The sequence below is a fragment of the Temnothorax nylanderi genome, unplaced genomic scaffold, assembly GCF_030848795.1.
Source record: "Temnothorax nylanderi isolate EJ_2023f unplaced genomic scaffold, tnyl_v1.0 TNYL_tig0061_pilon, whole genome shotgun sequence".
NCBI lineage: Eukaryota > Metazoa > Arthropoda > Insecta > Hymenoptera > Formicidae > Temnothorax > Temnothorax nylanderi.
Genome location: NW_027249123.1, coordinates 791,278 through 806,476, shown reverse-complemented (window position 1 = coordinate 806,476; position 15,199 = coordinate 791,278). Strand labels below are relative to the sequence as shown.

General features: G+C 31.6%; 3 protein-coding genes across 3 annotated transcripts in view; 2 read left to right on the top strand and 1 right to left on the bottom strand.

Moving 5' to 3' along the window:
* LOC139773410 (uncharacterized) overlaps positions 1-15,199 on the bottom strand; it is a 511,404-nt gene that overhangs the window by 247,517 nt on the left and 248,688 nt on the right. The window lies entirely within an intron of this gene.
* LOC139773435 (uncharacterized) lies at positions 2,828-4,666 on the top strand. The gene is made up of 3 exons (XM_071707868.1): positions 2,828-4,071; positions 4,214-4,300; positions 4,409-4,666. The coding sequence occupies exons 1-3, from the start codon at positions 2,998-3,000 to the stop codon at positions 4,511-4,513; spliced, it is 1,266 nt and encodes a 421-aa protein (XP_071563969.1). The 5' UTR covers positions 2,828-2,997; the 3' UTR covers positions 4,514-4,666.
* On the top strand, positions 10,750-12,609 carry LOC139773447 (uncharacterized). Its single transcript, XM_071707879.1, has 3 exons — positions 10,750-12,040; positions 12,184-12,270; positions 12,352-12,609. Exons 1-3 carry the CDS (start codon positions 10,955-10,957, stop codon positions 12,460-12,462), a joined length of 1,284 nt encoding a protein of 427 aa, XP_071563980.1. The 5' UTR covers positions 10,750-10,954; the 3' UTR covers positions 12,463-12,609.

Genomic DNA, 15,199 nt, shown 5'->3' with positions numbered 1-15,199 from the left:
AAGATTTTAATATTTCATTTGTGTTTAAATGCATTATTTGAAGTGTAATAAATATGTTCCTGAAAAATATCTATTTGTACTTATTAAATACATCACATAAGCTTACTTGTTACTTGTTGTCGTATTAAATTTAAAACCAATTAAGTATCATATAATATCAATAATTTAATATAAATTTGAGTTTATTATACTTCTAGTATGCAAATGTATAATTAAAATTTTTTAAACTGTCTCAGATATTATATTGTACTTTATTCTGAAATTAATGGCAATAGTTTATCGTTAGATTGTCAGTAATACAAATATGAACACAAAAGTAATTGACATATCAGAATAACTTTCGTTTTATTATCCTTATTGGCGCCTATATCAATACTAAAATTCAATAATAAATGCTAATAATAATAATAAATAATATGATAAAGACGTAAAACACCTCATATAGAGAATATAAATATGGATTTTGGAAATAGACAGTCATTAGGAAATAGGAAATAAGTAATCATTGTGAAAGCATTTTTGAAAGCTAGCGATCCACAGGGATATTGCCGTTTCCATTTTCATATGATTAAATGAATCCAATGTCATTGGAAGTACACACATCCGTTTTTTATACCGAAAATGATAATTGCTCGAAGAATACCATGGTTACATCATGCCAAACAAAATATCTTTTTAATCTTGCGTCATTACTCAAGATAGCAATTATTCGCAGTATTAAATTGAAATTTGACGGATGTACCTCGACGACGGAGAGTTCATATCAGTTTACGCTAGTATAACAGTAGCGAAAAGGTTACTTATAAAAATAAGAAGTTAATTCAATAACATTCGTATTAATGCCAAAGAGTAATAATAACGTAATTAACAAATCACAGATTGTTGTCTACGATTTCACCTGCAACATATCGCTGATCATGTTCAATTTGCTATCGAGTTTCCAAGGAAAACCAAAAGGCAAACAAAAAGAAAAAAGATGGCGACTATTCCACGCTAAGGACTTTCGATCTCTGATGTGTCCTTGCTTCAAGTTCTTACTTATTCTGGGTATATTTCCATACAAGATCAACCCTTCAACCTTCGAGGCTTCAAAACCGCACTATATTCTGTCAACTGTCGTTACCTGCGTTTGTAGTGTTTGCGCACTGATAACACTGTTCGCTTCTCACTTATTTGGAATAATCAGTATATTTGTTATACCCGCAAATCTTGCGGATGGTTGCGTCTTTGTATTTGGCAGTTTCATAATGATCGTCACGCTCATTCTAAGTGGTCCTCGAATGCGCTTGCTCCAGACTATATTGAAAATCTCTTCAAAACTACCCTCAGAATCTTATAAAAAGCTATCTCGTCTGATTCATGCCAAGGATATCATCGGTTTTCTTTATCTATTTGGGCAATTGCTGATATACGCCTTCACATTGCAAATAAATAAATTGATTAAAATATACATCTATTTAGTGGTATTTCAAATGGATATGCTGTATATAAATTGTGTTTGCATATTAAAGATTTGTTTTAAAAGAATCAACGACGATTTGGCGCTTATGCGAGAACTCATGAGTGACCATCTACACAGCTCTAGATTGATCTATCACGATCAAAGAAATCCATTTCTGATAATGGAGCTCAAGGCTATGGAGAAGGAACATCTAATGATCAGCGACACAGTACAAATGCTGAATATAATCTTTAGTTTGCAGCTTCTTGCTACAGTAGTCATGACCTTCTCCGATATCACAATCACTCTGTTTTACTGCATAGTTTATTGGCAAGATGTATTATCCTTGAGTATTCGAGATATAATAAGCAATGCGTCTTATTTCACATGCATAACGTACGCCTTTGTAAAAATAGTATTAATAGTGTGGGCCTGTGAGACGAGCAAAGATCAAGCTCTGCAAATTAGTACATCTATTCACGATGTGTTTAACAACACCACTAATAAGCAAATCAAAGATGAGGTAATATAATAAAAATTTAACTATAATATTTTTTTTAATTGTGCTAACTGTGATTCGTATGTTAGTATAATTTTTAATATGTTAAATATACCAGATTCATGATTTTTTATCAATCTTATATTTGATGATTTCGCAATTGCAGTTACAAATATTTTCCTTGCAAATGCTTCATTGCAATAATACATTTTCTGCGAAAGGTTTTATTGTGGACGCGAAACTTCTCGCTGTGGTAAGTGATTGGTCATATACTCTTACTATTTTATAATCATAATTTAATAACATTAATAATTAATCAAATATACATTATGTTTCATTTTATTTTGTTTTTAGATAGTGGGAACTGTCGCTACGTACATATTAATATTATTCCAATTCGTACACTTGACACATTCTTGCGAGATAAAAACTACAAATAATGTTACGGAAGTATTCTAATTAGAAGAAGATACATAATAATATATATATATAATATAAAATATTCACATACAAACAATTGAGAATAGTAGAACGTGATATGATAAAGACGTCAAATATCTCATATGCAGAATGTAAATATAGATTTTGGAAATAAATAATTATTAGGAAATAAGTAATCATTATGAATTCAGTTTTAAAAGCTGGCGATCCACAGGGACATTGCCGTTTCTTTTTTCACATGCATGATTAAATAAGTCCAAAGTCATTGGAAGTACACACATTCGTTCTTTATACCGAAAATGATAATTGCTCGAAGACTACCATGGTTACATCACGCCAAACAAAATATCTTTTTAATCTAGCGTTATTACTCGAGAAAGCAATTATCCGCAGTATTAAATTGAAATTTGACGGGTGCACATCGACGACGGATAGTTCATATCAGTTTACGTGCATGGAGAGATAAAAGTAACGAAAAGATTACATCTAAAAAGAAAAATTAATTCATTTTTATAATATTCATATTAATACCAAAGAGTATTAATAACATAATTAACAATTTATAGATTGTTGTTTATGACTTATTCGATTGTTTTCTCGTGACAAACCACTGATCATGTTCAATTTGTCATCGGATCTCCAAGAAAAACCAAAAGGCAAACAAAAAGAAAAAGGATGCCGACTATTCCACGCCAAGGACTTTCAATCTCTGATGTGTCCTTGCTTCATGTTCTTACGTATTCTCGGTATATTTCCGTACAAGATCAACGCTTCAACCTTCGAGGCTTCAAAACCGTACTATATTCTGTCGGCTGTCGTTACCTGCGTTTGTAGTATTTACGCAATGACAACGCTGTTCGATTCTTCCTTATTTGGAAAAATCAATACAATACTTTTGCCTGCACGTCTTGCGAATGGTTGCGTCTTTGTGTTTGGCAGTTTCATAATGATCGTCACGTTTATTCTAAGTGGTCCGCGAATGTGCTTGCTCCAGACCATATTGAAAATTTCTTCAAGACTACCATCAGAATCTTATCAAAAGCTATCTAAACTGATCCATGCTAAGGATATCATCGGCTTTCTTTATCAATTTGGGCATATAATTTGGACATGCGCCTTCTTATCGATGGATATAAATCTCCTGTTTAAAATCCTGGTTAAAATATACATATATTTAGTGGTATTTCAGATGGATATGCTGTATATGAATTGCGTTTGTGTATTAAAGATTTGTTTTAAAAGAATCAACGATGATTTGGCGCACATGCGAGAACTCATGGCGAATGATTATCTACAAAGTTCTAGACCGATTTATCACGAGCAGAGAAATCCATTTCTGATAATGGAGCTTAAGGCTATGAAAAAGGAACATCTAACGATCAGCGACACAGTACAAATGCTGAATATGATTTTTAGTTTGCAGCTTCTTGCTACAGTAGTCATGACCTTCTCTGATATCACGATCAATCTGTTTTACTACATATTTCATATGCAGAAGGGGCTTACTTTGTTGAGTAGACAGGATATAATATTATACAGTGTGTATGTTTTCTTATACATAGCGTACATGTTTATAAAAATAGTATTAATAGTGTGGGCCTGCGAAACGGGCAATGGACAAGCTCTGCAAATCAGTACATCTATTCACGATGTGTTTAACAATACCACTGACAAGCAAGTCAAAAATGAGGTAATGTAATGTAAATTTAATTAAAATATTTTTTTTAATTGCGCTCACTGTGATTCGTACGTTAATATAATTTTTAATACGATAAATCTACCGGACTCATGAATATTTTTTAATCCTATATTTAATGATTTCGCGATTGCAGTTACAAATATTTTCCTTGCAAACGCTTCATTGTGACAATACGTTTTCTGCTAAAGGTTTTAATGTGAACGCGAAATTTCTCGCTGTGGTGAGTGATTGGTCATATATCCTTATTTACTATATTTAATAATCATAATTTAATAATAAAATTAATGAAATAAAATATACATTATGTTTAATTTTTATATTTTTTTAGATAGTGGGTACTATCGCTACGTACGTATTAATATTGTTCCAATTTATGCGTATGTCGAATTCTTGCGAGAGAAATACTACAAATAATATTACGGAAGTAATCTAATTAGAAGAAGATATAGTATTAAATAAAGCGTTAATATCCAATTATAAATAAAAGTTCAACATTTTATTTGTTCAAATACACTGTATAATAAGTTGTTTTCCGAAAATAGCTGTTCTGTACACATTAAATATATTATACATTGTAATTTTTCAACTATTGTTCTTTCTTATTAAAATTAAAATAAATTAACTTGGAACTTACTCTTTAATATTTGTTTTTCTACATAATTTTTAGGGAAGCTAAAATTTTTTCCGGCATTCAAAAATTGTTTAAGTCATTCCTCCGCTACCAAACTTTTTAAAAATTAATTGCCGAAGTTATCATTTCGCATGATCAGACAGTCATTATTATAGGATCATTTAGAATTACTCATTATGGGATTCATATGCAAATATTATGTAGTCTATGCATGCTATTTTATGTGCGCTCACAAACTGTTGAGTCATATATCGCAACAATTACACAAATTATTATTTTTTTGGGCAATTCATACCAAGAGTGATAAGTATCGATGGAAGAATGCCATGGTTACCTTACAAGAAACAAATAGCTTCAGTTTTATCTTTGTTAACACAGCATTTCTACGCAGTTTTGAAATTAAATTCATCGAGTGTAAAACAAAGACTTCTTGAGTTTCAAGACAGTTTACATTGTTATGAAGAAATTTATTTGATTACACTTGCAAAACAAGAGCAATTATACCTGCATTAATACAGTGCACCGATTAATAATGTTTAGGCTGTAGATTATGATACATCAGTGACTGTGATTCTATCAAAAATTTCTACTAATCATATTCAGTTTGAAAATGCAAAAGCACGCCAAGACCAAAATGTGGAAAAGATGGTTGTTATTCCACGCCACAGACTTTCAGTCCTTAATGTATCCCTGTTTCATCTTCTGCCGCATTCTCGGAACATTCCCATACAAGATCAACGCTTCGACTTTCGAGGCTTCAAAACCACGTTACGTTCTGTCAACCGTAATTACCTGTGTCTGCTGTGTTTTGGACTTAGCCTTTGTTTATAATATTGCCGTTTCTAAGAGCTTCGACTTTGGAGACGCAATGAGAAATGTTGAGGCTTCAAGTTTCTACGCGATCAACGTTTTCGTTTTGATTACCACGCATGCCTTGAGCGGTCCGCGAATGCGCTTACTACAGACCATTTCAGAAATCTCTTCGAAACTACCTTCGGAGTCGTATCAAAAGTTATCCAGATTGATTCATGCCAAGGACGTCTTGGGTACCATCTTAATAGTTGTGCAAGTGTGCATATACTTTTCTAAAACAGCGATATTTACATTCACCTGGTCGAATGCTCTGATCGTACTATTCTCAATATACTTGGAAGTGCTGTTGTTTCAAATGGATATGTTGTACGTAAATTGTATTTGTGTATTAAAAACTTGTTTTAAGAGAATCAATGACAATCTGACAAACGTGCAAAGGCTTGTAGTAAATGATATAAAGCTAAATATTCATAGCTTGATGTGGCAAAGAAATCAATTTTTGTTGTTAGAACTTAAAACCCTTCAGAAACAGCATTTGACAGTTAGTGAAACAGTGAACAAGCTAAATATAATATTTAGCCTGCAACTTCCTGCTACCGTAGTCATGGTCTTTTCTGAAATCACTTTTGAACTGTATATCTATGTAGTGCGTTGGCAAGATGGGGTGCTAATTACTTTAGATTGGCAGCTTTTTGATGTGCTTTCAACATCTATGGCGTATTATTCTCTGAAGATAATGCTACTTGTGTGGGCCTGCGAGACCGGCAAGAATCAAGCTAACGAAATCGGCACCACCATTCATGACGTACTTATTAGCACCAGAGATGAGCAAATCAAAGACGAGGTAGTAAAATTGTAATGTTATTTATACATTTTTCTGAAAATATACTGCATGCGATTTTTTGAAACATTTTCTCTCCTAACATAATTACGTTTGCCAATTCTATTTTTCGTTCCTATAATTAATTATTTTGCGATTTGATGTTACAGTTACGGTTGTTTTCTTTGCAAGTAATGCATTGCAAAAATACATTTTTGACGAAAGGTCTCACTGTGGACACAACGCTTCTCACAGCAGTAAGTAATGAATTATTTGTTTTAATTAATAAAATGCATATTGTTTATATATTTTACTATTGTTTTCAGATGGCGGGTACCATCGCTACATATATGTTAATTTTGATACAATTTTTGATCACGTCACATTCTTGCGATTAAAAATCTGTAATTGTATATTACATAAGTAATACGGTTATATGGAATGACATTCAGAATAAAAGAAAATAATATTTTTACACTTATATAAAAATAATTTTATACAATTATATAAAATCGTTCATGTATATGTTTATACTTTATGAAATACTTTATGAAATTTAAGGAAAAAAATAAAAATTAATGAGAAAGCATCTTTCATATGCCTTATACGGTTAGAACATATAATACATATAATACATATATATTTTACAGAAGATATATAATGATATTTACATATATAAATAATATAAAATATTTATATAGAAACAATTAGGAACAGTAAAACAAAGTGATATAATAAAGACGTCAAATATCTCATATGCAGAATGTAAGTATAAATTTTGGAAATAAATAATCATTATATAGGGAAATAAGTAATAATTATGAATTCAATTTTAAAAGCTAGCCATTCACAGGGACATTGCCGTTTCTTTTTTCACATGCATGATTAAATAAGTCCAGTGTCATTGGAAGTACACACATCCGTTTTTTATACAGAAAATAGTAATTGCTCGAAGAATACCATGGTTACATCACGCCAAACAAAATATCTTTTTAATCTTGCGTTATTACTCGAGAAAGCAATTATTCGCAGTATTAAATTGAAATTTGACGGGTGCACATCGACGACGGAAAGTTCATATCAGTTTACGTGCATAGAGAGATAAAAGTAACGAAAAGATTACATCTAAAAAAAAATTTATTCATATTAATGCCAAAGAGTATTAATAACATAATTAACAATTTATAGGTTGTTGTTCATGACTTATTTTCTCGTGACAAACCACTGATCATGTTCAATTTGTCATCGAATTTCCAAGGAAAACCAAAAGGCAAACAAAAAGAAAAAAGATGGCGACCATTCCACGCCAAGGACTTTCAATCTCTGATGTGTCCTTGTTTCATGTTCTTACGTATTCTTGGTATATTTACGTACAAGATCAACGCTTCAACTTTCGAGGCTTCAAAACCGTACTATATTCTGTCGGCTGTTGTTACCTGCGTTTGTAGTATTTACGCACTAATAACACTGTTCGCTTCTCCCTTACTTGGGAGGAGAAACAATGTATTTGCTATATCAGAAGATCTTGCGAATGGCTGCGTCTTTGTGTTTGGCAGTTTCATAATGATCGTCACGTTTATTCTAAGTGGTCCGCGAATGCGCTTACTCCAGACCATATTGAAAATTTCTTCAAGACTACCATCAGAATCTTATCAAAAGCTATCTAAACTGATCCATGCTAAGGATATCATCGGCTTTCTTTATCAAGTTACGGCTATAATTGAGATATGCGCCTCCACATTGAATATGAATCTTCTGTTTAAAGCATACATATATTTAGTGGTATTTCAGATGGATATGCTGTATATGAATTGCGTTTGTGTATTAAAGATTTGTTTGAAAAAAATCAACGATGATTTGATGCACATGCGAGAACTTATGACGTATGACGATGCACATAGCTCTAGACTGATCTATCACGAGCAGAGAAATCCATTTTTAATAATGGAGCTTAAGGCTATAGAGAAGGAACATCTAATGATCAGCGACACAGTACAAATGCTGAATATGATTTTTAGTTTGCAGCTTCTTGCTACAGTAGCCATGACTTCCTCCGATATCACGATGTGGCTTTTTTACTACATAGCAATGATCCAGGACTATATGATATTGTTGAGTCGGGATAAAATATTAATATATAGTGTGTATTTTTTCTTATACATGGCGTACCTCTTCAAAGGAATAGTATTAATAGTGTGGGCCTGCGAAACGGGCAATGGACAAGCTCTGCAAATCAGTACATCTATTCACGATGTACTTAACAACACCACTGATAAGCAAATAAAAAATGAGGTAATGTAATAAAAATTTAACTAAAATGTATATTTTTTTAATTGTGCTGTAATTCATACGTTAATATGATTTTTAATACGATAAATCTACCGGACTCATGAATATTTTTTAATCCTATATTTAATGATCTCGCGATTGCAGTTACAAATATTTTCCTTGCAAACGCTTCATTGCGATAATACGTTTTCTGCTAAAGGTTTTACTGTAAACGCGAAACTTCTCGCTGTGGTAAGTGATTGGTCATATACTCTTACTATTTTATAATCGTAATTTAATAATAAAATTAATAATTAAGAAAATGTACATTATGTTTAATTTCATGTTGCTTTTAGATAGTGGGTACTATCGCTACGTACGCATTAATATTGTACCAATTTTTGCATTTGTCGAATTCTTGCGAGAGGGAAACTACAAGTAATATTACAGAAGTAATCTAATTAGAAAAAAATACATAATTAAACAATGCGTTAATATCCAATTATAAACAAAAGTTTAACATTTTATTTGTTCAAATACACTGTGTATAATAAGTTGGTTGCTGAACAAAATTGTTCTGTGTGTGCACATTAAATATATTATACATTATAATTTTTCAACTATTGTTCTTTCTCATTAAAATTAAAATTAATTAAATATTAACCCTCCGTCACCCTCCTGGATCTTTTTGGGCACAAGCAAAATTTTGAACTCATCAAATATCTCCGAAATAAAGAGAGGTCTGGCTCCCCTCCCTAAACAAAGTTGTTAGTAATGAGAACTTACTCGCCAAGGGACGCCAAGATCTGGCAGGCTGGACAAAATGGACTCAGGGAGGCAACGAAAGCAGTAAAAATAACGGTGGTGATGGAGGGTTAAGTAAATGTCACTAAATCAAATACCAATAAATTTTGTGTTTTTTATGTATAATGATAAATATAATTAACATTTTAAATCCTGTCTTGGAAGGCATAATATGTATCGTTTTATTTTATTTAATACCTCGCAATTAATTTATTTTTATTTTATTTAATTATATTTGTTATCAAACACATATCAACTTTCGCGAAAAGTTAGAATGTAATTACACATGAAGTAGATTTAACGACTTAAATTAATTTTTGAAGAAAGTTCAAATATTTTATTAAAGGTACATTTGCATTTGAAGATTTGTTTATCAAAATGTTTAAATACAGTTTTGTTAAAGAACATATAGATACTACAACATAATAATAATTTTCCCGTTTTTCGTCAACCCATTCCATTACTGTTGTTTTCTTTGCAAATAATGCATTGCAAGAATACATTTTTGACGAAAGGTCTCACTATGGATGCAACGCTTCTCACAGCAGTAAGTAATCAATTATTTTAATTAATAAAATGCATATTGTTTATATTTTTTTTACTATTATTTTCAGATGGTGGCTAGCATAGCAACATATATGTTAATTTTGATACAATTTTTGATCGCGTCACATTCTTGTGATTAAAGTCTGCAATCTATATTACATAAGTAGTACTGTTATATTATAGAATAACATACAGAATGAAAGAAAATAATATTTTTACACTTATATATAGAAATGAATTTATTAGAATTATATAAAATCGCTCGTGTGTATATGTTTGCACTTTAAGTTTAATTTAATATATTTCAACAATTATGTGAAATTTGATCAGGTAAGTCAAGTCACGATAACTTAACAAAATTTAGTTAACTTAACAAAGAATAAATGTTAACAATAATACATTCTTGTATACATATATCGATATTTATATTAAAATATATTAATATTAAAGAAATTATCTTATCAAGTGCATAAAAGCAAATATATTAATTCTCGTAATTGCAGTACTATACGTCCTGCACGCGCAAACGGAGAGAATTGAACAGTCATTATTTATTGATTTCTTAGAGTTGTTGATTCATGAAGATACTGCAGAGTCTATACTTCCTATTTCATGTGTGTGTGTGTGTACACACATAATTTGTTGAGTCATATATTACAACAATTAGACATCACTCCTTTGGGCAATCCATCTCAAGAGTAAGAAGTGTCGATCAAGAAAAGCCATGGTCACGTAACGAGTAACAAATGACTTCTTCAGTCTTATATTTTTGCTCGACGTGGCATTTGCTCGCAGTTTTAGAATTAAACTCATCGAGTGTAGATAGGACGTAGAGTTCATATCAGTTTACACATCAGTTGTTATGAAGAGACGGATTTGAAAATTACGTTTATAAAAGAAACTCTTGCAATCACACCTCTATATTAGTGCTGAAGTGCACTAATTAATGACATCTAGGCAATAGATTATAATAGACAGATTGTTGTTCTCCAATGAAATCTACTAATCGTGTTCAGTTAAAGAATCCAAGGATACGCGGGATTTTTGAGATCCGAGAAATGTGGAATAGATGGTGGCTCTTCCACGCCACGGATTTTCAATCCTTAATGTATCCCTGTTTCAACTTTTGTTGCATTCTCGGAATATTACCATACAAAATCAATGCTTCGACCTTCGAGGCTTCAAGACCGCGTTACATCCTGTCGGCTGTGATTACCTGTGTTTGCTGTATTTTTGACCTGTTTCTTATTTATGGTTTTATTTCTGAAATCAACTTGGGAAGCGTGCACAAAACTCTTGAGATTACCAGTTACTATACGTTCAGTGGTCTCATAATGATTATCACGCACGTCTTGAACGGTCCACGAATGCGCTTGTTACAGACTATTTTGGAGGTCTCTTCGAAACTACCTCCGGAATCATATCAAAAGCTATCTAGATGGATTCATGTCAAGGACATATTTGGTACTATCTTCTTAGTCGTGCAATTGTGCACTTATTTTTTTACACAGCTACTGTTTGAAGTAAACTATTTGACTGTCCTGACTGTAATGTTCACTATATATTTGACTCTGCTAGAGTTTCATATAAATATGATGTATATGAATTGCGTATGTGTATTAAAGGCCTGCTTCAAGAAAATCAACGAGAATTTGCAACGTATGCAAAAGTTCATAGTAATTGACATAAAGCCATGTGTCTCTAGATTGGTTTGCCGCATGCCGAGAAATCAATTTTTGCTGATAGAACTTAAAATCCTGAAGAAGCAACATCTGATGGTCAGCGACGCAGTGAAAATGTTGAACATCTTCAGTCTGCAACTTCTTGCTACTATAGCCATGCTCTTTTCTAATGGCACTTTTGAAATATACTTCTATGTAGTGCGTTGGCAAGATGGATTACGCTTTAATTTTGATTGGCGCTTTTTTAATGTGGTTTTTATATCAATAATGTTTTTCTTTATAAAAATAACACTACTTGTGTGGGCCTGTGAGACCGGCAAGAATCAGGCCCAAGAACTCCGCACCAGTATTCACGATATACTCAATAGCACCAGTGATGAGCAGATCAAAGACGAGGTAATGAAGATAAAATCTATATTTTGTCTGAAAATGTACTGTACGCTAACGCAATATTTCAAAACGTCAAATCTTCGTGTAATTGCGTTTTTCAATTCAATTTCGTTTCTTACATTTAATTATTTTGCAATATGATGTTGCAGTTGCGGCTGTTTTCTTTACAAATATTGCATCGGGAAAATACATTTTCGGGGAAAGGTTTCACTATGGATGCGACGCTCCTCACGACAGTAAGTACTCAATTTGCTTTAATTAATAAAAATTTGCTTTAATTAATAAAATCTTGTTTATATTTGTTATTTTGCTCTTAGATTGTTGGCACTATCACAACGTACATGTTAATTCTAATACAATTTTTGATCGCGTCACATTCTTGCGACGAAAAATCTGGAAGCAACGTTACAAATAATCCAGTTATATAAAAGAAGATACATAATCTCTCAAAGAAAGGAAGATAATTTTATTATACTTATATAAAATCAATCGTATACATCATACATATATGTATACATATAAAGGAATAAAACTTTTAACTATAATATTTAATAAATTTTTTAGAGTTACTGATTCATGTGGATATTACACAGCTTATTGTACAAAAGTCTATTTTATGTATCTATACTTTCTATACACACATATTTATTAAGTCGTTACAACGTTACAACAATTTCATATATGTAATCCATCCCAAGAATAATAAGTGCTGATCGAAGAATACCATGGTTACTTCACGACTAACAAACGGCTCTTTCAGCTTTGTCTGTCAGTATCTGCTGCCAGTTTTAAATTGAAAGTCATCGAGTGCATATAGAACAAAGAGTCCACGTCACAGTTAATACACTTGTTACAAAAAGACACTTATTATAAATTACAATTAGAAAGAAACCAATTACATCTATATTAATACAGTGTATTGATTATAATATTCAGGCAGCAGATTACGATATAGATTGTTACTTTCTCATAAATTTCTGCTAATTATGTTCAATTCGAAAAACCAAAGACACGTCAAAAATAAAATGCGGAAAAGACGGCTGTTCCACGCTACGGATTTTCAATCATTAATGTATCTTTGCTTCAACTTTTGTCGCATTCTCGGAATGTTTCCGTATAAGATCAATGCTTCGACTTTCGAGGTTTCAAAACCGCTTTATATCCTGTCGACCGTGATTATCTGCGTTTACTGTGTCTGCTACTTGGTATTCGTTCACGGTATTATTCTTGAAGCAACCGATGGAGATGTAACCGGGTATCTTCATATTGTTTGTTATTTTACGTTAAACGGATTGATAGTGATCATCACGCACATCTTGAGCATTCCACGAATGCACTTGCTGCAGACTATTTTAAAGATCTCTTCAAAACTATCCTTGGAATCACATCAGAAGTTATCCAGATTGATCCACGTCAAGGACATCTTGAGTATCATCTTGCTAATCGTGCATGGATATACATCTTTGGTTACAAATATGAGACTGAACATTTTTGAACGGAATTATTTAAATGTCCTATACATGGTATTCGGGATATATGTGGAACTGCCAGTGGTTCAGATAAATATGTTATATATAAATTGTGTTTGTATATTAAAGGCGTGTTTCAAAAGAATCAACGACGATCTAATGCATATGAAAAGACTTATAAACGATATGAAGCCATCTATTCCCAGCTTAATTTGTCATATGCAGAGAAATACATTTCTTCTGATAGGACTTAAGACTTTGATGGAACAACATCTGGTGATTAGCAGAACAGTGCACACGTTGAACATAATCTTCAGTTTGCAACTTCTTGCTGTTGTAATCGAGTCTTTTTCTGAAATCACTTTTCAATTGTATTTCTATTTAGTGCGCTGGCAAGATGGATTACTCATTACTTTTGATTGGCAATTTTTTGATTTGTTCTTGGTAGTCATGGTGCATAATATTATAAAAATAACGCTACTTGTACTTGCGAAACTGGCAAAAATCAAGCCCAGAAGATTAGCACTACCATTTATGACGTAGTTAATAGCACAAGAAATGAGCCAATTAAAGACGAGGTAATCTTTTTAAAAATGTATTGTGCGCTAACGCGATTTTTTAAAACATTCAGATTATTAAAATATAGTTGCGTTTATTAATATTATGTTTTTCGTTCCTGCATTTAATCATTTCTCGATCTCATGTTGCAGTTACAGCTGTTTTCTTTGCAAACACTGCATTGTAAAAATACATTTTCAGCGAAAGGTCTCACTGTGGACGCGGCGCTCCTCACAGCAGTATGTAATCAATTATTTGTTTTAATTAATAAAACATATCGATATTATTGGTATTTCTCTTATTATTTTCAGGTTGCGGGTAGTATCACGACGTACATGTTAATTTTGATACAATTTTTGATTATGACACATTCTTGCGATGACAAATCTGTAATTAATGTTACATAAGTAGTTCGAGAGAGAGAGAGAGATTGTATAACGAAAGTTATATAAAGTTATATAAAGTTGTATAAAGAAAGATATATATATTAATTCAAGAAAGGGAAATGGCTTTTTCTATATTTATATATTATAGAATCGCTTGTATATTATATATATGTATAAGTATGTTGAAACATAATCTTTTTCTATGTTTGCATTATTAATACGTAGCAAATATATTTTTAATAATTTTCTTATTTACATATATGGCGTATGTAAATCGTAATATTTCTAAAAAGGATATTGTTTTAAATAGCTTATAAAATATAATTTTCTGAACTGCTCTTGCATGAAAATGAATGAAGTTATTGGCTGTATTAGAGAGTATATCAATACAAAGTACAATTAATTTCAGATAATATTAAAATATGTTTTTTTAATATGTTAAGTCTTGTCTGTGATGATATATTGTACGATAATCGATATTTACTAACACCGATATAAAAGTATAATAATAAATATGATTAATTTGTGTAAAGTTTGCTTCGCCATTAAAATTTTTATTTTTTGCAAGTGTACTTCACATTTTGAAACAACAAAACTTACTTCTTTATCCAGATGATTTAATTGAAACTTTATCTTTCAATCAAAAAGAACAAAATAAGAAACGATTACCACTTTATGTCAAATATCTTGCATACGCAATGCGGACTTTGGAAATAGACAGTTATTAGAAAATACGTAATCATTATAAATGC